Below are 26,347 nucleotides of genomic sequence, written 5' to 3'. Positions count from 1 at the left end.
AAAAAACAGAAAAGACTCAAAGTAAAGGGATAAAAAACAGAAAAGACTTAAAGGAAAGGGCTAAAAAACAGAAAAGACTCAAAGGAAAGGGCTAAAAAACAGAAAAGACTCAAAGGAAAGGGCTAAAAAACAGAAAAGACTCTAAGGAAAGGGCTAAAAAACAGAAAAGACTCAAAGGAAAGGGCTAAAAAACAGAAAAGACTCTAAGGAAAGGGATAAAAAACAGAAAAGAGTCAAAGGAAAGGGATAAAAAACAGAAAAGAGTCAAAGGAAAGGGATAAAAAACAGAAAAGGCTCAAATGAAAGGGCTAAAAAACAGAAAAGAATCAAAGGAAAGGGCTAAAAAACAGAAAAGACTCTAAGGAAAGGGCTAAAAAACAGAAAAGAGTCAAAGGAAAGGGCTAAAAAACAGAAAAGAGTCAAAGGAAAGGGCTAAAAAACCGTCCATTTCACCATAAGTGAGTTGACAGGTTCGTCTCATTCATTGCTGACAATGTGTTGACCTGCATATGACACATCTAAAATCTATTTAAAATCTATCTATTAAAAATAGACAACCCCATTATTATTATTTAATTCTTTATTTGCGTCTAAACTACGTACTTTGTAACAGTGAAATGCAGGTGTTGTACCTTGGAGTGTCACAAGGGGGCGCACCGCAGCCGAGTGTAACGCGAGGCGAACGGTCCGGCTTGTTCTCCTTCTCAGGTTGGTTAAATGTTCTTCTAATGTCTTTAAAAACATACTGGTGTGGGGTTTAGACCTTTGTGAGACACATGTGTAAAAGTGAATTCTGAGGAAAGTCGATTCAGTCGTTAAAACGTGTTAAATTGTGAGCTAATCTAAGATGCTAACGCTAAGTCAACAGAGAGCGCGTGCACGTCCCCCTGGAACTGCTTTATGTTGGTTTTCGAGCATCCGTGTGCCAGTAGCCAATGTATTTGTTATTTTGTAGCTTTGTAAAAACATATTATAAGTACCAAGTGCGCACATTGAGCCCTGTAGAAGTTAAGGTTCATAATCAAGGGTAATTTCTACAAACACTGGCCGCCGTTAGAGACGCCGCCATATTGGATTGGTATTAGACGTCCGTTACTGCAGAAGACCAGTGTGCTGTAAACATGATTGTTGAATAATATGAAGACTATTCAAGTATGTAGTAAATCGTTAGCCACATAGCATAATTCCCTTGTAATTGTGCCATGTGGCTAACGAAATGCAGAATAAACCCTGCAGCCGAGCAAGGCGAACTCATCAGTCTCTTGTTTTCTTTTCTCAGGGTTTAACCTGCTCACCTCTCCAGCGCATGTCAGGTACAGGAGGGGCAACGCTGACAGCCTATTTAGATGTTACATTTCTTTGGATTATGTGTTTCACTGTGTTGATGTTTGGTGCCGCCCTGTGAGGCAACTCGTGTTGTGATTTTGGCTTTGTAATAAAACTTGATTTGCTCAGGAGTCGGAGGAAGCTGTCAGAGCAGGGATGCTTGGAGTCCTGTATCGACGTACGCCTTCTTCAGGTCTTAAAGAGGATCCCAAGATGCTTCCAGGCCACAGAGAGGAGCAGTTCCATAGTAGGGGTCACAACGAGCTACCTCTACACAGCAAAAATGTTGATCAGCGAGTTATGCTACAAAGACACTTGTGTAAAATGGTCTTAGATTCACCCAGGAGAACACTTGGTTTACACTTACTAGATTGTCCCAAATGGCAAAGAAGAAGAAAAGGCATCTGAATTGTGAGTCATGAAGTCAGAACTCTTCCTCAGGGAGGCGATCAGGAGGCATCCTGAACTCCTCTCGACATGGAGGAGCACCGGCTCTACTCTGAGCTCCTCGGTCTACACATTAGGACATTACTGGAACATGTAAATGGTAAATGGTCTCAACTTATATAGCGCTTTTCCACCTACATTAGGCACTCAAAGCGCTTTACAGCAAGGATCCACTCACCCATTCACACTCTCATTCATACACCAGTGTACGCAGACACTGGGGGCAATGTGGGTGAAGTGTCTTGCCCAAGGACACAACGACAGTGTACACTCTCCGAAGGTGGGAATCGAACCCCTGACCTTCCGATCATGAGACGACCTGCTCTACCATCTGCGCCACTGTCTCCCCACATGTAGTGGGAGGAAAATACTTCTTTTTAACATTTTTAAACTACGTAGAATTCCTTTAACTCCTTAACTCCCACCTGAACCGAGCACATTTTCTCCAGTTTGGCTTTACCCCAGTTCAAAAGCTTCTGGAAAAAAGCTGTGAAAATAGCGACAAAACTGAGACGAAAACAATGATGGAAATGTGAGAAAAAAAGTGAGAAAACCTTGACAAAAAAGTGATGAAAAATGTATGAAAAACTGGCAAAAATGTCAAAAGAAATTGACAAAAATGGACGAAAAAATGACAAAAATTTGACGAAAAAATTACAAAAAAGTGACAAAAAAATTGGCGAAAAAATGTGACAAAGGTCCCGGGTTCGATTCCCACCTGGACGGGGCCTTTCTGTGTGGAGTTTGCATGTTCTCCCCGTGTCTGCGTAGGTTTCCTCCGGGTACTCCGGTTTCCCCTACCACTAAAAACATGTACAACAGATTCCCCTCTGGGGCCAGGACTCCCCTGAAAAAGAGATTCTTAATCTCTGGGACTATTCTGGTTAAATAAAGGTCAATAAAATAAAAAAATTGACGAAAAAATGACAAAAATGTGACAAAATGTGACAAAAAAATTACAAAAATGTGATCAAAAATTACAAAAAAAAATGACAAAAAAGATGAGTTGAACACCCAACAAAAAAATGATGGGAAAAAAATCAGATGACGTGAGGAAAAAGATCCTCTCGGTTCAGGCGGGAGTTAAGAGGTTAATGTCGCCAGCACAGCAGCATACTGTTCATTATAGTGACACAACAATGACAGTTAGAAGCTGCACAATGAAGGAAAGTTAGGAGCTGAAATGATCCACTGATGTTTAAAAAATGTCAGTGTTGACTTAAAACACAAAAGGTCAGTTCAGCATGATTTAGGAGCTGTGGTGTTCACAGCGTGTGAGGCTTCTCCATCCTGTTCTCGCTCATCAACACATTATCCGACGTGAACCTCACTGGCCTCCGATTCGGCGTCGTGAAAGCAAAAATGTCATTGTTTCTGGTCATCTACCGTGACGTCAAACTTGCATCTTCAAAATACCGGCTCCTCGTGCTGAGATCGGAGGGCGGCGTTTAATGAAGGCACTAATTGGTGAGACCCGTCCAGAAATGACAGGAATCCGCTGGAACAAAAGGGCCAAATACCTGGGCGCTCTTCGTGGGAAAATGCCTTTGCTTTATTTACTGATTGCTCCCAATTAAAAAACGCAAACTGCGAAACCAACCAATCGACCGGAGAGGTTATGCAAGGTGAACTTAAGGTCAAACTGTTTCCAATGAAGACGACTGTGGGAAGAGAAAAGTTGATTCCGTGCCTCCCGTGTGGAGTTTGTAAGTTCTGTGTCTTAAAACATGCCGGGGGTTAAATCTCGATCGCGTTGGAACCGTTCTCCTGGCATTGTTTTATCTTTCTGAGCTAATATTAGTCTCCCGGCGGTGCCCCTTAAGCTTCTGGCTTGACCCAAAGTTGCTTTTCGGCGCCACTGGGTCAAAACAAGGCCAAGATCTTCCTAATCTCCACAGAACAAGACGCGGGTTTGGACACTGATCCGTTGTTTACGAGCGTTTCATAACTTTTGTTTTCTAGACACTGGTGGAGGTGAAGGGAAAGATGGAGAGGCTGAGGAGGATAAGAAGACGGGATGGAGGAGAGCTGGAAGCGGTAACTTCGTCGAGACATTTTCCCTCATCCAAAGGTTTGTGCTTTACCTACAGTTCTATTGTTCATTTCATTTTTATTTATTTCATTCATTTAAAAATGCAACAACAGCATTTAGCAGGAATGAAAAGGAGCAGAAAGAAGTAAAAACTTGTAATGTCTGCCCCCTAATCAACACAAAATCATTTTCAGTTCCAGTTCATTTAAATGTTAAACTGTCTCATGCAGCCGTCTTTTTTCTTTTTTTCTTGTCCAAGACATCAAAACACAAAATATAAAATACATAAATAAAGTTGATCTGCTCCTCCGCAGTGTCATATTTTTATAACATTGATAATTTTACATATTTCTTAAACACATCAATGGAGTTAGAAGTTTTAACTTTACAATCAAGACTGTTCCACAGAGCGACATCTTTCCTTTGCTGCCGATTGAAACCTGGGTTTTGTAAAAACCTCAGTACCTTTTAGTTCATATCTGCTTTTTCTCTTATTGAATCTGTTTTGTAAATCATTTGGTAAACTTTCCAGATGAGCTTTATACATGTTTTTTAAAAGGTTAAACTCTACTAATTCACAGAATGTCAGTGTTTTTAGTTGTATGAATAAAGGATTGGTCTGGTCTCTGTATCCACTTCCACTGGCGACTCTAATCGCTCTTTTCTGTAACAGAAACATTGGATTAATGTATGTTTTGCAGGCACTTCCCCACACTTCAATGCAACAGGTCAGATATGGAACAATCAATGAGTTATACGACAAAAACAATGCATTCTTATTGAGAGAATCTTTGACTTTATACAGCACAGCTATTATTTGGGACACCTTTACTTTTGTTATGGCCTCCAATTCAGCATTACCCACACAGGGCTCCAGACTGCGACCAACATGCTCACATATGCGACTCTTTTTAGAGAATGTGTGAGTAAAGAAAATAAGTGGTAGCATCTGTGCTACCACTACCACAAAAAAAAAGTCTGATAGGCTTTATGATGAGTGCTACAAACAACATTAGAAAACAACATTTCCAGAGCACTTCTGAGAACACAAAAGCTTCTGTTATTTTTCTGCCAATACGCACTTTCCGACAGTTTGTTCCCCAAAGATTTTCACTTTTATGTTTGCCTTTTGGGTCGGCACTGCTGTAGCCAAGCTGCAAAATCACGAGCGCAGGTCAGAGAGAAGCACGTTCGAGGGCGGAGCGACTCGGGAGGAGGAGACAGGAGCAGAAAGGAGTTTGGCAGTTTGTGTTCCTACCTTTTGCCTATTTTTGTGTTGTCTCAGCACTTCCGTTGTCCAGACACTTCCGGTCGAGCGCGAAACCCGTTCATTTTAACGGAGAACGAGGGAAAATATTCTCCGCTCAAATCTGATGTTTAGTCGATTGATTTGTGTAAAATGGCCGATGTTCATTTGCACCGACATGTCGACACTGCAGCGTTTCTCAGCGAGGACGAAAAACGGCTTTGTTTTCGTGTAGTGACTGATTTTATATGGACTTCTCCAGCCCCATGTTAACAGATACGAGGAAAGGGGCGGGCACAATTCATGGCGGCGCCCACGCGAACCTCCGGAATAAGGTGAATTGGCTTGTTGCACAGTGTGGCTACGCTAGTTCCTCTGAGCTGAGGCTGTGGGCGCTAGTACTTCCTGTCCATATTAAATTCCATTAAAATTAGCTTAGACCCGTTTGAATCTTCGTGTTTCCTAAAGACTCTGTGGTGGACAGTGACTTCCTGGTAGACGATCACCTCCTGCAGGTTAACGAGTTGCTGTACAGTGTTAATATTTCCGTAGAGACGTCTATGTTCATAAGGATCAGTGAATTTGTCTTGAAGCTAAAGGCTAACATTCATTTCATGCATTATACAATTGGAAATAGTGCTTTTATTAACTTTTTTTTAATAGCATATTAGCCTTTAGCTTCAAGACAAACAATCAATCCTTTATGATCACAGGCGTCTCCGATCTGAACTCCTACATCAAGATTTGAACACACAGTAAATGATCGTCTACTGGGAACTCTCTGCCCACAATGCAATCTTTAGAAAATAGGATTATTATTCCAGGAAAAGAATACAGACAGGAAGTACTGGCGCTCACAAGTCCAGGTCAGAAGAACTAGCATAGCCACACCGTGCAACAAGCCTATAGTGTAAGCGTAAAGCTAACAGAGCTAACGTAACGCTAACAGCTGCAGCTGCTGTCTGAGCTATGACCCGCCCTCCCTCTCAGCCACAGCCGATTCAGCTCCTGTATTTTATTTAGGCTTTAGGCTAAAAGGTACTTTTTGACTGTGATTAATACGGTCTTAATTGGCAGTAATAAATAATTTTCGAAGTGAATATCCTGCAAGTGATATTGCAGATTTAGAAAGAAAGAGACAAACAATTGCCAAGGAAGATGAATAATAATGGATTGAAAACACAAAATGAAAGCAGAACAATTCTAAAAAAAAAAAAAAATTAAAATCACTATTATTAATATGAAAAACTCAATTTTAAAAGCTTTATTAAAGTCATTAAGTCATTATTAAAATTAATTATTAGTGATTTTGAGCATGTTCATAACTGTTCTTGTTTTCATTAATTAAAATGGTGAATTTTGTTATTGTGTCTCGAGTCCAAATGAAAAAGTTGGTGGCACCAGCGCTACTAAAATAAGTTAGTCTGGAGCCCTGCCGCATTTAAAAGCTTCTTGACTGGAGAGCTTATAACCTATAGCCCAGTGTAATGCCTCATTTGAAAGCTAAGACCTACCGAACTGATCAAAACTCTTTTGTTGCGTTGTCGCTCTGTTTATGTCATGTTATTGTCGCATTTTTGACGCTTTTTGAAGCTATTTTTTATGCTTTTTCATTGTTATTGTGTTTTTTTTTTTTGCTATTTTGTTTTCCCGCTTTTTTATCATGTTTTCCTCACTTTTTGGTCATGTTCTCAATGCTTTTTGTCGCTAATTGTCATATTTAAAAAAAACTATTTTGAAATCTTTGTCTGAGAGTGTGCTTTTAAGCTGCTGCTGTTGAATAATTTCTCAACGCGGTAAACACTAAACCTGATGCGATTACGCTCTTGTTGATCAGGTGCTCGGACCGAGTTGTTTTTTATTTAGTATCTTCCCAGGGCGGCGTGGGAACGTCGCCTGCGCCTTGCGCCTCTTGGCAGTAACTTAATCCCACACTGTGGAGACTGTCCCCACTCTCTCCATTCAAAACATTCACGACCTCTGACCTCAGACTCAGCCATTACGGCTCTGAGGAGATGGTTTCTGCGGACAGAGGGTTCTGATTAGGGCTGCAACTAACGATTATTTTGGTAATCGATTAATCGACCGATTATTTTTACGATTAATCGATTAATCGCTTGGCTGTGAAAGGTGCATGGAAATTGTATTTTTTTCAATTTTTTAATCACATAAAGCTAAAGTGGCACGGCTTGAGGACACGCTGATGGAGTAAACTTAAAGTAAACGTTTGCAGGAGGCTCTTTGTGCTAATTCTGCTTTGATTGGACGAGACAAAGACAGATATTTATGAAATTTACGATGTACAAAACACTGCAGACCCTCACTTTAAAAACAAAGTAGGTTTTCATCCAAAATACATAATTGTCATGTCTCTTTTGCTCAATTTTAGTCTGTGTTCACTAGAAAACGATTAATCGATTACTGGAATAGTTGACAACTATTTTAGTAATCGATTAGTTGTCGATTAATCGATTAGTTGTTTCAGCCCTAGTTGTGATGTCGGTCGATGAGCAGTTCTTAAGAGTGATCCAAAGAAAAAGTACGAGTTTTGATCTCTAGAAAAAGCATCGGAATACATACAAGTTAAATCAACATGTGGCTCCCAAGCTTTTCACATTAAGTACATCCAAAAATAGAAATAAACTGGATTAAACTACGTCTAAACCAGAAGAAAACTCAACTTAAATGCATTAATGAAATTTTCTCGAGTTAAAGTAAATAAAATAATTGCTGCTGACCCTGAGAACCACAGTGTGAGTGCACAGTTGACCCGGGAACATTGCAGTGTTTTTATTCTTTTTTGCGCTGGGACAGAGTTTTTTTTGGTTAAAAAGAGGCTACAGGCGACACATCACCATCTAAAACAGTGGTTCTCAAACTGTGGTACTTGGGCTTCTTCTGGTGGTGTTGGGCAGTGTTTTCCAACCAGGGGTACGGGGACCTAACGAGGACCTAGCAGGGGGTACTTGGAACTATTTCAGATTGAAAAAAGGGGAAAATGTAACATCATTTTTATAGGAAAAGCTATGATTTTCAGTAAAATGTGTTGCTTTGGGAGAATTTTAGGTTTATTTTGACCGCAACATTGTTCTTTTTCTTACAAATGCCACTTTTAAGTCATTACTTTCTAAATAAACTGTAACACCCTTGAGGTAGGGGGTACACGGTTGACCACTGAAAGGCCAAAGGGGAACGAAAGACAAAAAGCGTTGGGAACCACTGGTGTAGGGTCAACTGCAATAGACTTGATGCATTATAGTAAGATATAATTTCATTTATTTGATAGAAAAAACATTGTGTTTTTGAGTGATGAGTTTCTGGTAATATATAAATTAGGAAACATTTGAACCTAGAATAAGTTGGTGACAGATTTTTACAACAGTAACAAACTTTTGTTGCGATCCAATACGAGCGATCGCTGTTGTTGTTTACTTCCGCAATTTTCGTCGGATGTTTTGGTGAGTGGTCGGCAACAGCTGATGCAGACAGGCCTCTAACTCGGTTTTAAAAAATGATAGATCTGTTACAGCGCAAGAGAAGCAATGCCCTGTTTATGGACATTGTTTTTGCTGATTATAGGATTTTAATAAAATGTTTATCAAATATGAAAATGTAAAATGCCGACCACGGCCAACGGATGTGACGACATCGCGATCGCTCGTATACGTATCAAGATACTTGGGGCCCGATACGATATGTTAATACAATATATTCTATTGCACAAAGTATTAAAATGTGTGATTTTTCATTATCACAAACTGCAATATTTTACCCCAAATTAATTTATTACGAAAGCTTAAAGAGACTAGATGCAAGTTGGTCATGTTATGCTCACGACTGCCACCACAGGTCATACGCGTAACTTAGTTTTAACATTTTTAAACCCTGTATAGTATAGATATATAGTCCGCAATTGATTAAAGAAGGGGTATTAAGCTTTTTTCAGTCCCATAGCACCAGTCTATATCACACTACAATGATGACAAACCTTCTGTTGGTCTGTAAATGCAGTAAATTAGAATAACTGCCTTGTATAAAATGTCTCTCTCAAAATGGCTGTAGTGAATGTCTTGAAATAGGCCTCTGTCTCTTTAAGAACCTCTGAGCCTTTAGACACGCCCCCTCCACACGCTGTCTGTGGCATCAGTGGGGAGGGGGTTCTGCTGAGGAGCAGTGGTTGGTTACTCGGCTGGTGACGAAAGCTCGGAGGCGTCTCCAGGAGGTGGGGGCGTTCCTAGGAGGACTCAAGCAAACCTATCCCTAAAATGGCCACCGTCAGAGTTTTTACAGATTACTCAAAAATACGTGAATGTGCCAAGGCAACACTTCAGCCATGTTTTTAATGAGGGAGTGACAGAATAACATGATGGAAAGCTTGAAAAAGTCGATTTTGCATTATATAATAATACCCCCCCTTTAAAACATTTTAAGCGGAAATGGCAGAGTCTTTTGTTTAGATCAGGGGTGTCCAAAGTGCTGCCGGGCAATACATGGTTTTCCAATACGATACACATATCACAACACATATGTATATTGCAAAACGATATTTTGTCCCAACCCTATTAAATTAGTACTTTAAATTTTTACATGTATCTATGTTCTAGTGATAAAAATGTGTATGCTTTGTTTTTTGTCAATAATAAATGATCTAGTGGCCCTTTACGATTGTTATTTGGTTTGAAATTAAACTGCTTCTGATGTTGAAGATTGTATAGACCCCGGCCTGGTGGTACTTGGAGGTTCAAGCCACTCACAATAAAGCTTTTTATATTTTTCACCAATAAACCCCCCTGCAAAGACAGAAAGGCGTGTGTTTTTGGCTTCCTCCAGACGGTGTGAGATCTACCCGTCTGTTGAATTGTCTTTGTTTTGTTTTTTTCAGTCCCTGGTCGTGGCCCATATTCCCCGCGGGGTTCCCAGGCCCGAGGCAGCAGAGTGTGGCGGATTAGCGGCGCTGCAGAGAGGAGAGAGGGGCCGGTGTCGCCAGAACGAACCGCCAGGTACAGAGCGGGATTAGAGTGGCGGGAGCTGGCACTGAGCAGGGGCGACGTGAGCAGCCGAGCCCCACGGCAGAGCACCGCAGCCTGGGCACAGACATGGGAAAATGCCCCTGAGTGGACTGGAGCGCACCGCCTACCGCACAGGTTTAGTTAAAGTGTTGTTGTAGTAATAAAACAAGAGGGGAGAATAACGTTACTTTGAGGCAGTATTACTCAAGTACAAAGTAGTGACCAACATAATTACCTTTTAAATAAGTAGAAAATAGAAACATTTTGGGGGAAAATAGCTACTACTAAAGCTTGTACCAGTGATAATTTCGTCGACTAAAATATTTACTCTTAATTTTAGTCAAAGTGATATTTTTGACGACTAAAATTGGACTAAAACTAAATTAAAAGTTGTTCATGAGACTAAAACTGTGACTAAAATGTCCAGATATTTTAGTCGACTAAAATAAGACTAAATAAAAATGAAAAGGAGAGACTAAAATCATCCAAACTTGTATTGAGCGTCTGAAAGAGCCTCAGATCATGTAAATTCTCTGCCAAAGGATCAGCTCTGAGCTTTGTTCATGTGGAGCAGCTCCATGAAGCAGAGGAACAAGATTAAACATGATTATAATGAATATTATCAAAGCAAAGTCGACTAAATTAGTCTTAAATTTAGTCGATTAAATTTACTTGCAATTTTAGTCGACTAAAACTAGACTAAAATTGAAACGATTTTTTTTTTTACTAAATCTCGATTAAAATTAATTTACATTTTAGTCAAAAGACTAAGACTAAAACTAAATTAAAATATGTTGTCAAAATTAACACTGGCTTGTACTGATTAACTGTTTGAGCGTCTGATATAGGACAGACAAAACTTAATTATAATGAAAATGATGCAATATTTTCAAAGAATCTTCCATAAAACATTCCGGTTAAATCCACACTGCGTCAAATTTCACCCAAAAAATAGAATAAATACTAAAAAAGTAGCGATTAGAAGGATTTATTGACATATATTTTGGGTGATCAGATCCCGGCAGTAAACATCATAGACAATTAAAGTTAGGATGGATGGGTTGGTTAGCGTCAGGGATGTCCTCCCCCAGAACCTGGACATGGTGGTGGTGTGGCAGACCAGTTTAGCCGGGCGGAGCCGTGGATAGAGGAGGCGATGAAGGGGTGGAGGCGGGTCGCAGCACAGCCGAGCCATGACGCTGGAGGCTAAAAAGCAGGACCGAGGGCGATGATTGCAACAAAGGTGTGACTGCACTGATAGGCTGATGTGGAGGTGTGACCCTCGCAGACGCGGTCACTGGCTGGAGGTGATGCTGAAAATAGTCCCTCTGGTTGAATTTATGCTTCACTACAGACGTATATTAAAAAAAAATACCTTCTCACCTCTTCTCAGACCTGACTGTAACTTTCCTGGCAGTGGGACGGCTCCAGCTCGTCTCCAGCTCGGGTAATGATATGAGATTTAAATAGATTGGGTCCTCATCCAAATCCATTCTTTGAATACCCACTGCAAGAATAGTCTTTAGTGCGTCCTGCTGGTCATTAGGATCATGATTTGTATTGACAAAGGTAGAATCCAGAAGTTACAGAGTGTGTCCTAAACTATGACATTTCCTCTTTTTTTTCCCTGCATTTTCAGAATTTCAGAAGGTGGAAAGAATAATCAAGTGTGTCACTCAAGGAAGATTACTGTTAGTTCAAAGTAATAATTCAGTTCAACAATTACTTGAAAAAGTTACTCATGAAAATGTTACTGTAGTAATACCCACCTCTCAAAGTAATGCCTCGCTATTACTTTATTTTTTAAATTTAAGTTTATTTGAATAGGGACAAGTATGTCACGTAAACTCATGTTACTACAACATTTTAGCCAAAGCTAATTCTCAATGTCCGTCCCCTGTTGGGCCTTTACAGAAAAAATAAACAATACATAGTTAAAACACATATCATAATAATACAACACAACACTATATAAACACAGCAGAGCAGACGGTCAGTGGTCACATTTCTGACCTCTGATTAAAAAGTCTTTAAGTTTGTGTTTGAAAAGGACCCAGTTTGACTCTCCCTGCAGGTCAGTGGGTGAACAGTTCCAGGCTTCTCTAAATGAGCTGTAAGAACCTGCAGTGTATCCAGAACCAGGAAATACGACCATATTACTCCAGTGCTCTGTGTCTCTGATGAATGACCACATTATTGGGAAAGCATTGTATTGCTTAAAAAGACAAGTTCAGTATTAATCAATGCTTTACAAACACATTATAGTCTGGAGGTTTAGTAAAGTGCTGCCAATTTTCTAAATGTAGCCTAAATAGTAAAGAACATGTAATAGCTGCATAGTTTGACAGTTTGCCTTCTTGTTTTTGTAGTAGGAAACACTGTACAAACCATGTTCAACGGTCCATATAGTTCTGTGTAAAACCTCCTTTCGTTCGCTTTAACGTCTTCCGCAGACTTTTGCACAGGGGCCTAGCACAAACCAGGCCGCGATGTGATTGGTTCTAGATGACCTCAGCTCCTCAGCGCTGGAGCAGATTTAATCATGGCCCAAAGAGCTACAGTTACGTACGGAGTTCCCCTTCTGCTCGACACGGTTTAAGAAAGACCTCACAGTCACAGACGCTTAAAGTTATGGAACAGATGTTGATTCCAAACCGGAGGAGGTCACGAAAGCTGCAGAGAATTTGTAGCATCATAATTCTGACAATTTTATGAGGACATTTCACAATTTACTGGGTTTTATTTGGGCCTAAAACAGAGTGTAAAACTTAAAAAAGTCCACCTTTTATTTCTTTGACTCATTTCCTCCAAGTGCCTCATTTAAAGAAAACACCTCATGCATATTTAGAACAAACGGCTCCATTAATAAATGTTTGGTGTAAATCTACATATTTCAAACCACAAACTCAGTGATAGAACTCAATAAGACTCCTGTACAAGATCAGACAGGACCTTTAACTCCCGATCTCAACAAAACAACCACAAATAATGGATTTACTTGAGTTGACGGAAATGAACAGTGTCTCCATAATCACCACAAAGCCAGACTCCAGCAAACAGTGGCTGAGTAAAGGTGGTCTGGACTCTGTGGAGGAGGCTCATGGTTTTGTCCTTAACACTGTAAAAGGACAGAGCCCCTGCGCTGTGGTCCAGGTAAACCCCGATTCTGACAGAAACTGGACCTGAGACCTGAGACTTAACATTATTAAGATGAAATGAGTAACTGTTTTTATCACAACGTAAAGCCCAGGATTTATCATTGTTTCCAAATGCACATTCATTGCCGGTTCCACGTCTCTTTATATCCCTGTATGTCACTGCGATACGAACACTATACGTCGAGCTCCACTCCACCTCCCAGTAACAGCGGCCCGTCAGACCCTCTGTACTCAGGACCTGACATGCAATAACAAATCTGTCCGGGTGATCAGGATAACTCTGCTTTTCTCGCACACGTGTTGCTCTTCTGTTTCCATCAGACAGAGACAGATGTTTGTTTGCTGTGTTTGGGTCCAGTGTGACGTCACTTGCATACCTGAGGAAGTCCTCTCTGGAGCGAGGCTCAGGCTTAAACATGTTAAACTCTCTCAGACTGAGCTGTAGTCGGTCCCTCAGCGCTGACACAGCTCTGGTCACATCCTCAAAGTCTGTCCTTGGTCTGGTCTGGAGCCTGGACTCGGTCTTCTCTGAGCCTGTGGACAGTGAGGGGCAGAGCAGGAGAAACTGGGTGTGGTCCGGTGTGAGGGACAGTGTGTCCAGCTCAGAGATGCTCCTCTTCAGCTCAGTGACGTCCCGCTGCAGTTGGTCCTGAAGCTCTTGGACTTGTTTCAGTTGGATCTGCTCCTCAGAGCGGATCTGCTGCTCCACTTCAGAGCGTCTCTTCTCCAGGAGAAGGGCCATCTCTCTGAAGCTCTTCCCACTGCGCTGCACTGCTGTCTGGGCAGAGCGGCTGATGTCCTGGGCCTCCTGTCGAAGCCTCTCCTGCTCCGTCTCTTTGTGCTGGAGGTTTTGTTTCAGCAGAGCCCTCTTGGCCTCCAGCTGTTTCTGCCTCTGGGACCTCTCTGCTGCAGAGGACACTGTGTGGTGGCCCTGGTGCTGGTCCACACAGCAGAGGGAGCAGATGATCTGCTGGTCTGTGCGGCAGAACAACTTCTTCAACTCATTGTGCTCAGAGCAGAGGTTTTCCTGGAGCTTGTCAGAGGGCGCCACCAGCTGGTGTCTCTGCAGTCCTGCAACATTTCGATGAGGCTGGAGGTGGGTCTCACAGTAAGAGACCAAACACTGCAGACAGGAACTGACCGCCTTTAGATTCCTCCCAGTGCACACATCACAGCTCACATCTCCAGGACCGGCATAGCTCCTGCTACAGTGGTCAGCAGGGGGCGCTATGAACCCTGTCGTCTTCAGCTCCTCCACTAGATTGGCTAACACTGTGTTTTTGGCCAGGACAGGCCTGTGAGTGAATCTCTCTCTGCATTGAGGACAGCTGTACCTCACGTCTTGGTTCCAGTTGGTTTGAATACAGTCCATGCAGTAGCTGTGTCCACAGGGAAGAGTCGCTGGATCGTTCAGTGTTTCCAAACAGATTGGACAGGTTATAACGTCGTCACTGAGTGCTCTCTGCGCCATCTCTGCGCTCGGTAAGAATGACTGTTAGTTTTTTTACAAACATGAAACCTAAGTCTGCAGTGGGAGGAGACAGGCTCCACCCCCTGGTCTGAGCAGGACTGACTTTAAACTATTGTAGAAGCTGTTCTTATGTGTCAGGGGCATTTGACATGACTAGGTGATATCCTCTATTTCTGTAAACCTCGAACCTGCAACTCCCTCTATTAGTTTAGGTGGTTTTTGTGTCATAATTTGCTAAGAGGGCTTATTATAGGAATGCGAGCTCGAGGACTGTTAAGATTTCTTGGGAAGAATGTGTTACTACCCAAGTATTAAAGTTACAGCTCCAGTGCCAGTTTGTGTAACGTTATGTGACTGTCAGTAGCTAGATGTTAGCATACTAAGGTGCTAGCCTAGCTGCTAGGCCCTAACCTAACTTAAGAGCAGACGTTTGCTTATTTATTTTGGAGACATTTAGCTGGGTGTAGAGCCGTCCACATTGTTTGATCCTTTATAGGCAGTTCTCAGGTTGTGTTTTCGCTTTTGGAAGGGAAATGAACTGGTACCTTGTGTCCGATTTACATACTCCATAGGCAGATCGCTTCACCATTTTGCTTCTTCTTCTTTGTCTGGTAGGGTTTTTCGTGGTTAGTAAAAAAAAAAGTGCTTCTGCTCAGTGCTCATTGCTTGTATGTCCCATTGTTTTGCATTGGACGTCTTGCAGCATGACGGACTTAGCCTCTAACGGTTGCCAGGACGTCTGATTGGACAATTACCGTTTTGGGGCGGGGTTTTGCAAAAGGTCAATTATATGAAGAAACATTGGTACACAACAAGCTTTAAGCTCAAAAGAGAGCAGAACCTTCTCATGTTGAAACAGACTCCATTCCAACTTGACAATTTTTGAATTTAATTGTCCAAATAGTGCAATACTTTCCTGTACCATACAGTAAAGTGGATCCTCTCAGGGGCGAGGACTCCCATTAAAAATAAATCTGACTCTTGAGTGAACCTCCTTGTTTTGCAGCCCTGTGAGGCGACTCATGCTGTGATATTGGTCTATACAAAACTTGACATAATAATTTGGTAAAATAAGGGTCAAAGGAAGATTTTTATTAACACACATCTCCTCGTCTGCCTGTGAGAGCAGCTTCCCAACACTAGAGGGCAGTATTGCATTAGTGCTACGTGACCATTTGTTATGTTTAAATGACTTGCGTAAATATATGCACCTCATCATCTAAAATGGTATTTCTATTTTATGGATGTTTTATTATAAAACTATTTAGGAAGATAATTTGAGCCTTGACTCATTTTAATCTTTTTAATTGTTCTCTTCATTTCCCCCAACGTCCTGCAAAACTATCGGCCGAGGTTAATCGTAACCAGAGGCAGGTAGAGAAGCAGAAATATTTACTCAAATAAGAGTAACGTTACTTTGAAATCATTTTACTGAAGTACAAGTTAAAAGTAGTAAAAGAGGCACAAAACACAAACTACCCATATTTTAGGTCGACATTAAGTTTTTGTAACTTTGAAATGTACTCACAGAGGCATAAGTAACTATTTATTTTACTCAAGTAAGAGTAAAGATGCGTCATTACGATATTACTCAAGTAGAACTAAAAACTATATAACTACTCCAATAAGTACAGTTTCTTAAAAAAGTTTCTCAAGTACCTGTAACTGTAACTGAGTACTACCCACGTCTGATCGTAACTGTCTATTTTACTAATTACAATTAAATGCATAGTGTTTTTCCAGCAAATGTCTGAGTTTAAAACTAAACTGCTGATTGATTTTGATTTTTGATTTTTCCTTTTCTGTCTTTCTTTTTCTTTGAGGCTAAATGTTCATATCGTTCATATCACACTAACTTTGGTTATAAAAACAAAGTGACCTCCCTCTCTCCTGCTGCAGCTGAATTGTTTGCCTTTTTCAGCGAGCTGCATTTGTGATTTCTGCTCCGCGTTGTTGTTCTGGATACTTCTGTTCGTCTTTACCGTGTTTTCGTGGAGGTTTGGTGGATTTGTTTACTTTGAGAGTCCAAAATGGTCCTGAAGAAAGCAGCTTTTTGAAGGTAAACAAACTGCTAGCTTATCAGCTAAACCCATTTGAGATCTACAAATATCTGACACTGAAGAGGCACCAAGAGCCCCCACACCTGCAGCACGGAGGAGGCGTCACAAGAGGAGCTACAGGAAACAAAAAAAGGGACCAGCGAGGAGATGGTGAAAGACTGTGGAGGGAGCTGTGCAGGAGGAAGGAGGAGGTGGAGCTGACCAGTGCAGGACACCACGCTCTGAGACGGGGACAAGCCCAGGAGGTGGTGCATTGTTTCAGATCAGAGGAGACAGAGGGCAGCTACAGTTTCTCCGTCCTCCAAGGTCATGCGGGTCAGGTTGACGAACATTGGCAGCAGCTCAGGACTGACACCTGAACACTATTTCGTTGTGCGCTTGTACAATGACAATAAACCACTTACTCACTAACACCTCAAAATGTAAGTATTTATTTATTTTTTCCTCCATGAAACTCCAAACATGGACCAAACACACTCAACATTACTTTAAAGGAGCTATCCTTGATTTTTCAATTTTCTGTTATTGGAATAAAATTTGTTTTGTCCTTTAGTATATGGTAAAAGCAGACATTTATCCAAAAAACACTGATTTTAAAGCCTTAAACAGTCATAAAATGTCAGGCTAGTAGGCATATTTTACAGTGAAGTGACAGTTTTCCTCCTGAAAGTTGTGAAACCTGGTTTAAACTCAGTCCCTGCACTACAAAAAGTATTTAACTAGATCAGTATAAACATCTCAATTTGAGCATAATAATCCAAATTTTAGTTGTTTTGACTAGTTAAGAAGTTGTTGGGCGTTTGTCCCAGATTATTTCACTTGTTCTGAGATGTTTCTGACTCGTTTCGATACATTTCGTCCTCAATTCAGGTCATTTTCTTTGCCAATAGGGTAAGAAAGTTGGTCTTATCTCATTGGCAATTTTACTTTCTTATTTCAAGCGAGATTTACCCTAGAACTGGTCTGAAATGTCCTCAAACAAGCAAAGTAAACTTGGTCCGATCAGGAAAAGTGTCTAAATGAGTGAAAACCGCTCAAAACAAGATACATTTCCTCAATTCAAGTCATTTAAGTCAATGCTTGATATTCACTTTTTGTAGTGTGTGATGAATTTTGATGTTGTAAATGCATTAGAAAAGTTTGAGATGAGTTTGGACCAGAAAAAATGTGAAATTTGAGTGACCCTGTTTCTTTGTACAATCAGGTATAGCTCCTTTTAAGACATCTCTGAACACAAAGTCAATTTTCTCCATGTATTTGATAAAAAACAATGATTTACAAAGAAAGAAAACGGCACTCAACGCGACACACAACTTTTTAAATGCTTAGTTTTGATGAATTTGGCAACACCTAAAACTTCACAAAGTGCACTTTTTTTTTTGCTCATTTTGCTCCAAGTGCCACATTTAAGGAAAACGCCTCATGTATATTTAGGACAAACGGCTCCACGAATATGTATTTTGTATAAATCGACATATTTCAAACTCCAAACTCAGTGATAAAACTCAATAAGACTCCTGTACAAGATCAGACAGAACCTTTAACTCCCGCCCTCAGCAAAACAACACAAATAATGGATTTATTTGAGTTTAGGGAAATGAACAGTGTCTCCAATATTATAAATCGAGACTCCAGCAAACAGCGGCTGAGTGAAGGTGGTCTGGACTCTGTGGAGGAGGCTCATGGTTTTGTCCTTAACACTGTAAAAGGACAGAGCCCCTGCGCTGTGGTCCAGGTAAACTCCGATTCTGCCAGAAATTGGACCTGAGATCTTGGAATGAACTCCATTAAAATAAAATGAGTAACTGTTTTTATCACAACGTAAAGCCCAGGATTTATCATTGTTTCCAAATACATGTTCATAGCAGGTTCCACGTCTCTTTATATCCCTGTATGACACTGCTATACGGACAAAGTCTTTTCCGCTCCACTCCACCTCCCAGTAACAGCGGCCCGTCAGACCCTCTGTACTCAGGACCTGACATTCATTAACAAATCTGTCCGGGTGATCAGGATAACTTTGCTCTTTAGACACACGTGTTGCTTTTCTGTTTCCATCAGACAGAGACAGATGTTTGTTTGCTGTGTTTGGGTCCAGTGTGACGTCACTTGCATACCTGAGGAAGTCCTCTCTGGAGCGGGTCTCAAGCTCAGACATGTGAAGCTCTCTCAGACTGAGCTGTAGTCGGTCCCTCAGCGTTGACACAGCTCTGGTCACATCCTCAAAGTCTGTCCTTGGTCTGGTCTGGAGCCTGGACTCGGTCTTCTCTGAGTCTGTGGACAGTGAGGGGCAGAGCAGGAGAAACTGGGTGTGGTCCGGTGTGAGGGACAGTGTGTCCAGCTCAGAGATGCTCCTCTTCAGCTCAGTGACGTCCCGCTGCAGTTGGTCCTGAAGCTCTTGGACTTGTTTCAGTTGGATCTGCTCCTCAGAGCGGATCTGCTGCTCCACTTCAGAGCGTCTCCTCTCCAGGAGAAGGGCCGTCTCTCTGAAGCTGTCCCCACTGCGCTTCACTGCTGTCTGTGCAGAGCGGCTGATGTCCTGGGCCTCCTGTTGGAGCCTCTCCTGCTCCGTCTCTTTGTGCTGGAGGTTTTGTTGCAGCAGAGCCCTCTTGGCCTCCAGCTGTTTCTGCCTCTGGGCCCTCTCTGCTGCAGAGGACACTGTGTGGTGGCCCTGGTGCTGGTCCACACAGCAGAGGGAGCAGATGATCTGCTGGTCTGTGCGGCAGAACAACTTCTTTAGCTCATTGTGCTCAGAGCAGAGGTTTTCCTGGAGCTTGTCAGAGGGCGCCACCAGCTGGTGTCTCTTAAACACTGCAACATTTCGATGAGGCTGGAGGTGGGTCTCACAGTAAGAGACCAAACACTGCAGACAGGAACTGACCGCCTTCAGCTTCCTCCCAGTGCACACATCACAGCTCACATCTCCAGGACCGGCATAGCAGTGGTCAGCAGGGGGCGCTATGAGCCCTGTCGTCTTCAGCTCCTCCACTAGATTGGCTAACACTGTGTTTTTGGCCAGGACAGGCCTGGGAGTGAATATCTCTCTGCATTGAGGACAGCTGTACTTCACCTCGTGGTTCCAGTTGGTTTGAATACAGTCCATGCAGTAGCTGTGTCCACAGGGAAGAGTCGCTGGATCCTTCAGTGTTTCCAAACAGATTGGACAGGTTATAACTTCTGCACCGAATGCTCTCTGCGCCATCTCTGCGCTCGGTGAGAATGACTGTGTTTTTCACTTCAACATGAAAGCTAAGTCTGCAGTAGGAGGAGACAGGCTCCACCCCCTGGTCTGAGCAGGACTGACTTTTAACTATTGTAGAAGCTGTTTTTATGGGTAAGGGCCTTTTGATTTGACTTGAAAATGTCCTATTTGTGTGAACCTTGCTGCGGATAGCTGAACTAATGCTGAAGACAATAGGGAAATTATATAATTCAGAAAATTATAAATGGCTGGAATAATTTTTCACCTCCGGGGACCCGAGAAAAGCAGATGGACTTGTTATCTCTCCTGCGCAGAAGAACTGATAAGGACTTGGGCCGTGGCTACATACTGCATTACTCAAAAAGACTCAGTAAAGAGCCTTCTACTCCAAACATGATTCTACATCTTCCTCAGTCCTACCGTCCGCACTTCACGCCTGCCTGGACGAGATAAAGGTATTGATGACAAACAACTTCCTCCAGTTTTATAGCAGCAAGTCTGAAGGCATCTTGATTAGCACCCAGCCCTAAATCCAGTCATCCACCTTAATATTCATGTATCGGGCCACAACATTCCCCTTTCCTCCTTCATTGACAAACCTAGGGGTCAGATTTGATCCTCATCTTTCATTTGAAAACCATTTGTCACCTCTGCAAAGTGTCCTTCCATCATCTACAAAACATTGCCAAACTCCGCACCTCCCTCTCACAGACAGAAGCTGTTACATGCCCTCCTCGTCGGGGTTCCTGGTAAGAGCCTGCTGAAGCTCCAGAACATTCAGAACGGTGCAGCCAGATTCCTGCTAAGGAGACGCAAATATGACCACATCACCCCTGTCCTCCGGTCCCTTCATTGGCTGCCCATCCATTACAGAATACATTATCAAATCTGCCTCCTCACATACCAGTGTGTCCATGGAACAGCCTCAGAATTACACTTACGATCCACTTCCACCCACACCCTTCACCAGCCCATGACCAAGCTCTCCACAGTGGGAGACGGGCCTGCCCTTCGCTCTGAAACGCCCTCGCAGAGTCGCTGAGGGCTCCCCAGAGTGTTGAGGCCTTTAAAATTCATCTATCCATCCAACCATTTTCTTCCACTTGTCCGTTGCCGGGTCGTGGGGGCAGCTGTTGGAGTTGCCCAAATCACACTGCACCAGCCCCTTATGGCTCCTCCTGCAGGTGGTGGGTCCACAGAAGGACGGCCTTGCGATTTAGCCTGTTGGTCTCTCATAAGGGGCTTCTGAACCGCTCTTTGTCTGACCCGTCATCTAGGACCTGTTTATTATGGGAGTCTCTACCAGGGGCACGGAGCCCCCGACAACAGAGCTCCAGGATCATTCAGGCGCTCAAACCCCTCCACCACGTTAAGGTGGCGGTTCCAGGAGGGGGCCTTAAAAATAAAAACACATATTTATTTAAAAAGGCCTATTAGTTTAAGTTTTCTATGTGGCCTCAGACTGTTTTCTTCTTGTGCTTGTTTTGTTTTATTATGTCAATGTTCATTTGTTTTTATCTAATTTTATTCACCTGTTGTAGCACCTTGAGGTTTCCTTGAAATGTTAAAGGAACAGGCCACCGTTTTTACATACTGAGATATGTTCTTACCTAACCTTAGACTAGTTAATATATCCCCGTCTGGTCTTTGTCCGTGCGCTCTGTCACGCAAACGGAGCACATACGCAGCCTCTCCCACAGTTCACATAGCTCCAAAAAAGCAGTAACTCCTAAAGACTTCCCCCGCTCACTTCCGTCAATAACCTTTAGGAGTTACTGCGCAGACGTTTTGCTCCTCGTATCATTACGCCTCACAATATAGTTCCCCTTTTTATCTGCTTATAAAAACGACATGCTACATTTCTGTGTAAATATACTTCGCATGAAAACACTTCACGTAACTTTATTTAAATAGGGAACACGTGGAAGAGCTTGGTAGCTTCTATCGTGAGCTTTTTTGGAGCTATGTGACATGTGGGAGAGGCTGCGTATGTGCTGCGTTTGCCTGGCAGAGCGCACGGACAAAGACCAGACGGGGATATATTAACTCGACTAAAGTGAGGTAAGAGCATATCTCAGTATGTAAAAACGGTGGCCTATTCCTTTAAGTACAATATAAATAAAATGTATTATTATTATTATTATTATTATTTTTACAGAAACATTTGTCAGGTTTTAGTTTATTTTTACTATAAAATTAACTTGTTTCTGTTTCCTCTACTACTATACACACAATAGGATCCTCTCAGGGGCCAGGACTCCCCATAAAAATTAAATCTTACTCTGAGTGTAACTTCCCAGTTTTTCAGTCCTGTGAGGCGACTCATGCTGTGATATTGGTTTGTACAAAACTTGAAATGATTTGGTGAAATAAAGGTCAAAGAAAGATTTTTATTCACACACATCTTCTCGTCTGTCTGTGAGAGCAGTTTCCCAGCACTAGAGGGCAGTATTGCATTAGTGCTACGTGACCATTTGTTGCGTTTAAATGCCTTGCGTAAATATCCTCTAAAATGGTATTTCTGTTTCATTTTCAAATACTCAAGTCAAAGTAAAAAAGTACTTGGAGCGTATACAGTATCTCTGAAGAAAAAGAGGCACAAAACACAAACTACACATACTTCAAGTCAACATGAAGCTTTTGTAACTTTAAAATGTACTCACAGAGGCACAAGTATTATTTTTTCTCAAGTAAGAGTAAAGATACTTCATTACAATATTACTCAAGTAGAAGTTAAAAGTACTGAATGATATAACTTCTCCAATAAGTACATTTTCTTCATAAAGTGACTCAAGTACTTAACTGAGTAACTGAGTACTACCCGCGTCTGATCATAACTGTCTATTATACTAATTGTCAGTGGCCGAAGTATTAAGTATGAAAGTTGTTTGTGTTTATTTTATGGTGAATTGTGCTGTTGTTTTCAAATCACGTCTTACCAAAACTAAATCATGTCTTAAACAAGAGACTGGTGATGTTTTGTTTATCAGAACATATTTGTAGCATCACAATCTTAACAGGGACGAGTTTATGAGCGCATTTCACAATTTGCAGAGTCAACTTTCTGAGTCAGTGCTTTACAATTAGATGCACAGTGTTTTTCCCACAAATGTCTTTGTTTAAAACTGCTGAAATGTTTATATCGAGACAGCACTAACTTTGATTATAAAAACAAAGAACACCACAAAATGACAGCATTTTTTTATTTTTTCCTCCATGAAACTCCAAACATGGCCTCACACACTTAACTTTACTTTAAGACATCTCTGAAAGTCAATTTGCTCCAAGTGCCTCATTTAATGAAAACGCCTCATGTATATTTAGGACAAACGGCTCCATTAACAAGTGTTTTGTATAAATCGACATATTTAAAACCACAAACTCAGAAGAAAGATCAGGACCTTTAACTCCCGACCTCAACAAAACAACCACAAATAATGAATTTATTTGAGTTTAGGGAAATGAACAGCGTCTCCAATATTCCAGATCCGGACTCCAGCAAACAGCGGCTGAGTGAAGGTGGTCTGGACTCTGTGGAGGAGGCTCATGGTTTTGTCCTGAACACTGTAAAAGGACAGAGCCCCTGCGCTGTGGTCCAGGTAAACCCCGATTCTGCCAGAAATTGGACCTGAGACCTCAGACTTAACATTATTAAAATGAAATGAGTAACTGTATTTATCACAACGTAAAGCCCAGGATTTATCATTGTTCCCAAATATATATTCATTGCCAAATCCATGTTTCTTTATGTCCCTGTATGACACTGCTATACGGACAAAGTCTTTTCCGCTCCACTCCACCTCCCAGTAACAGCGGCCCGTCAGACCCTCTGTACTCAGGACCTGCCATTGTGCAACGAATCTGTCCAGGTGATCAGGATAACTTTGCTTTTTAGACACACATGTTGCTCTTCTGTTTCCATCAGAGAGAGACAGATATTTGAATGCCGTGTTTGGGTCCAGTGTGACGTCACTTGCATACCTGAGGAAGTCCTCTCTGGAGCGGGGCTCAGGCTCAGACATGTGAAACTTTCTCAGACTGAGCTGTAGTCGGTCCCTCAGCACTGACACAGCTCTGGTCATATCCTCAAAGTCTGTCCTTGGTCTGGTCTGGAGCCTGGACTCGGTCTTCTCTGAGTCTGTGGACAGTGAGGGGCAGAGCAGGAGAAACTGGGTGTGGTCCGGTGTGAGGGACAGTGTGTCCAGCTCAGAGATGCTCCTCTTCAGCTCAGTGACGTCCCGCTGCAGTTGGTCCTGAAGCTCTTGGACTTGTTTCAGTTGGATCTGCTCCTCAGAGCGGATCTGCTGCTCCACTTCAGAGCGTCTCTTCTCCAGGAGAAGGGCCATCTCTCTGAAGCTGTCCCCACTGCGCTGCACTGCTGTCTGGGCAGAGCGGCTGATGTCCTGGGCCTCCTGTCGAAGCCTCTCCTGCTCCGTCTCTTTGTGCTGGAGGTTTTGTTTCAGCAGAGCCCTCTTGGCCTCCAGCTGTTTCTGCCTCTGGGCCCTCTCTGCTGCAGAGGACACTGTGTGGTGGCCCTGGTGCTGGTCCACACAGCAGAGGGAGCAGATGATCTGCTGGTCTGTGCGGCAGAACAACTTCTTCAGCTCATTGTGCTCAGAGCAGAGGTTTTCCTGGAGCTTGTCAGAGGGCGCCACCAGCTGGTGTCTCTGCAGTCCTGCAACATTTCGATGAGGCTGGAGGTGGGTCTCACAGTAAGAGACCAAACACTGCAGACAGGAACTGACCGCCTTTAGCTTCCTCCCAGTGCACACATCACAGCTCACATCTCCAGGACCGGCATAGCAGTGGTCAGCAGGGGGCGCTGTGAGCCCTGTCGTCTTCAGCTCCTCCACTAGATTGGCTAACACTGTGTTTTTGGCCAGGACAGGCCTGTGAGTGAATCTCTTTCTGCATTGAGGACATCTGTACCTCACGTCGTGGTCCCAGTTGGTTTGAATACAGTCCATGCAGTAGCTGTGTCCACAGGGAAGAGTCGCTGGATCCTTCAGTGTTTCCAAACAGATTGGACAGGTTAAGGCGTCTGCACCGAATGCTCTTTCCGCCATCTCTGTGCTCGGTGAGAATGACTGTTTCCCTTTACAAACATGAAACCTGAGCCTGCAGTGGGAGGAGACAGGCTCCACCCCCTGGTCTGAGCTGCTCTGAGCCGGACTGACTTTAAACTATTGTAGAAGCTTTTTTTTTGTGTCCGTCTAGGCTAAAAGTCTCCGTCTGTCAGTCAAATATTAAACCAGGACTAAACTTGAACAAAAGCAGTCGCAAAGTACAATCCAGGCCACACACTGTCACTGTTTCAATGGAAAGTCGGCCACAATAAGTCCATTCTTTAGTGGAAACTTTCTGTCTTTGTCCCACTGAGACGTCCAAGTAACTCGCCAGAGGTTTTCTATATTCATACATACACTTGAGTCACATAAATGTGGCAAATACAGAGACAAAGGCTGAATCTGTTCAACAATCTTTAACTTTCATATAACATACTTTCTTTGCCCCTTTAATTGGCAAAAAATAACCAACAATTTAGCTCGAAAAGGAGTGGGAAGAAGATGAACTAAAAGCGACTGATATTTACATCAATATGTGTCAGGTTTCAGTTTGTTCTAGTGTAACGCTTAATTAATGTGTAGAAGGTTAGGACTTGTATTGCAACGGACAGAATATGACTGAACAGAAAAACCAGGTTTGTTATAGGAGCTTGGGGGAAATGATGAACACGATGCACAGAAATAAGATTTGAAGTGACGTATATTCAAGCAAAAGAAAAATAGTAACACACAGTAACAAATAAATATAAATAAGGCCTTGTTTAAAGTGCACAACAACGACAATAAAGGGAAAAAAATATCCAAAAAACCCTTATGACCTTTGGTCAAATAGTCTGGTTTTAGTTCTTGTTTTTAGAGTTCAGTTCATACGTTTTTTTCCAAAACGCACTATTTAGTTTGGTTTACGATCCTTTAATCCAAAACTCAAAATTCAAAATACGATCCTTGTTCAAGAAAGTTCAGAGTTCAAAAAGGGAGAAAAATAGAAAAAGTAATAATCCAACAAAAAGTGTCCAGCGGAGGCAACAGAAGAGGAATGATCAGTTCCTGCCAGTTTCGTTTCAGCTCGCCTCCTCTAGCAGAGGAATTCCTGGGGCAGGCGCTCAGAAAAAAAAACCTGACCTGAAAACAAGATCAGGAAAAAAAACATAAGTTCACGATAAAACTATCAGTGAGTAATCGGTTACTAGTAACATTCAGTGAATTCATTAATACTGAAGCCCAGTAGCTTATTAAAAATAAATGTAAACATCAAAACAGTTGCGCAACATAATCAAAACAATCAGAAGCTTCATTCATTGTATGAGCTAACGAATCCCTATGCATTTCA

At 42.2% G+C, this 26,347-nt stretch overlaps 2 protein-coding genes across 2 annotated transcripts; both read right to left on the bottom strand.

The window, feature by feature from the left end:
* Nucleotides 1–12,947: 12,947 nt before the first annotated feature.
* LOC306968331 (uncharacterized protein) lies at nt 12,948–19,951 on the bottom strand (the record flags this gene model as incomplete). Its single annotated transcript, XM_079563674.1, has 2 exons — nt 12,948–14,597; nt 18,330–19,951. The coding sequence occupies 2 exons, from the start codon at nt 19,949–19,951 to the stop codon at nt 13,055–13,057; spliced, it is 3,165 nt and encodes a 1,054-aa protein (XP_079419800.1). The 3' UTR covers nt 12,948–13,054.
* Nucleotides 19,952–23,233: 3,282 nt separating this feature from the next.
* On the bottom strand, nt 23,234–25,017 carry LOC306968330 (tripartite motif-containing protein 16-like; the record flags this gene model as incomplete). Its single annotated transcript, XM_079563673.1, has 1 exon — nt 23,234–25,017. The coding sequence occupies one exon, from the start codon at nt 25,015–25,017 to the stop codon at nt 23,395–23,397; it is 1,623 nt and encodes a 540-aa protein (XP_079419799.1). The 3' UTR covers nt 23,234–23,394.
* Between the last annotated feature and the right edge of the window lie 1,330 nt (nt 25,018–26,347).

This window comes from Gobius niger, assembly GCF_951799975.1.
Source record: "Gobius niger genome assembly, chromosome: 9".
Classification (NCBI taxonomy): Eukaryota; Metazoa; Chordata; class Actinopteri; order Gobiiformes; family Gobiidae; genus Gobius; species Gobius niger.
This window is presented reverse-complemented; position numbering and strand designations above follow the sequence as displayed.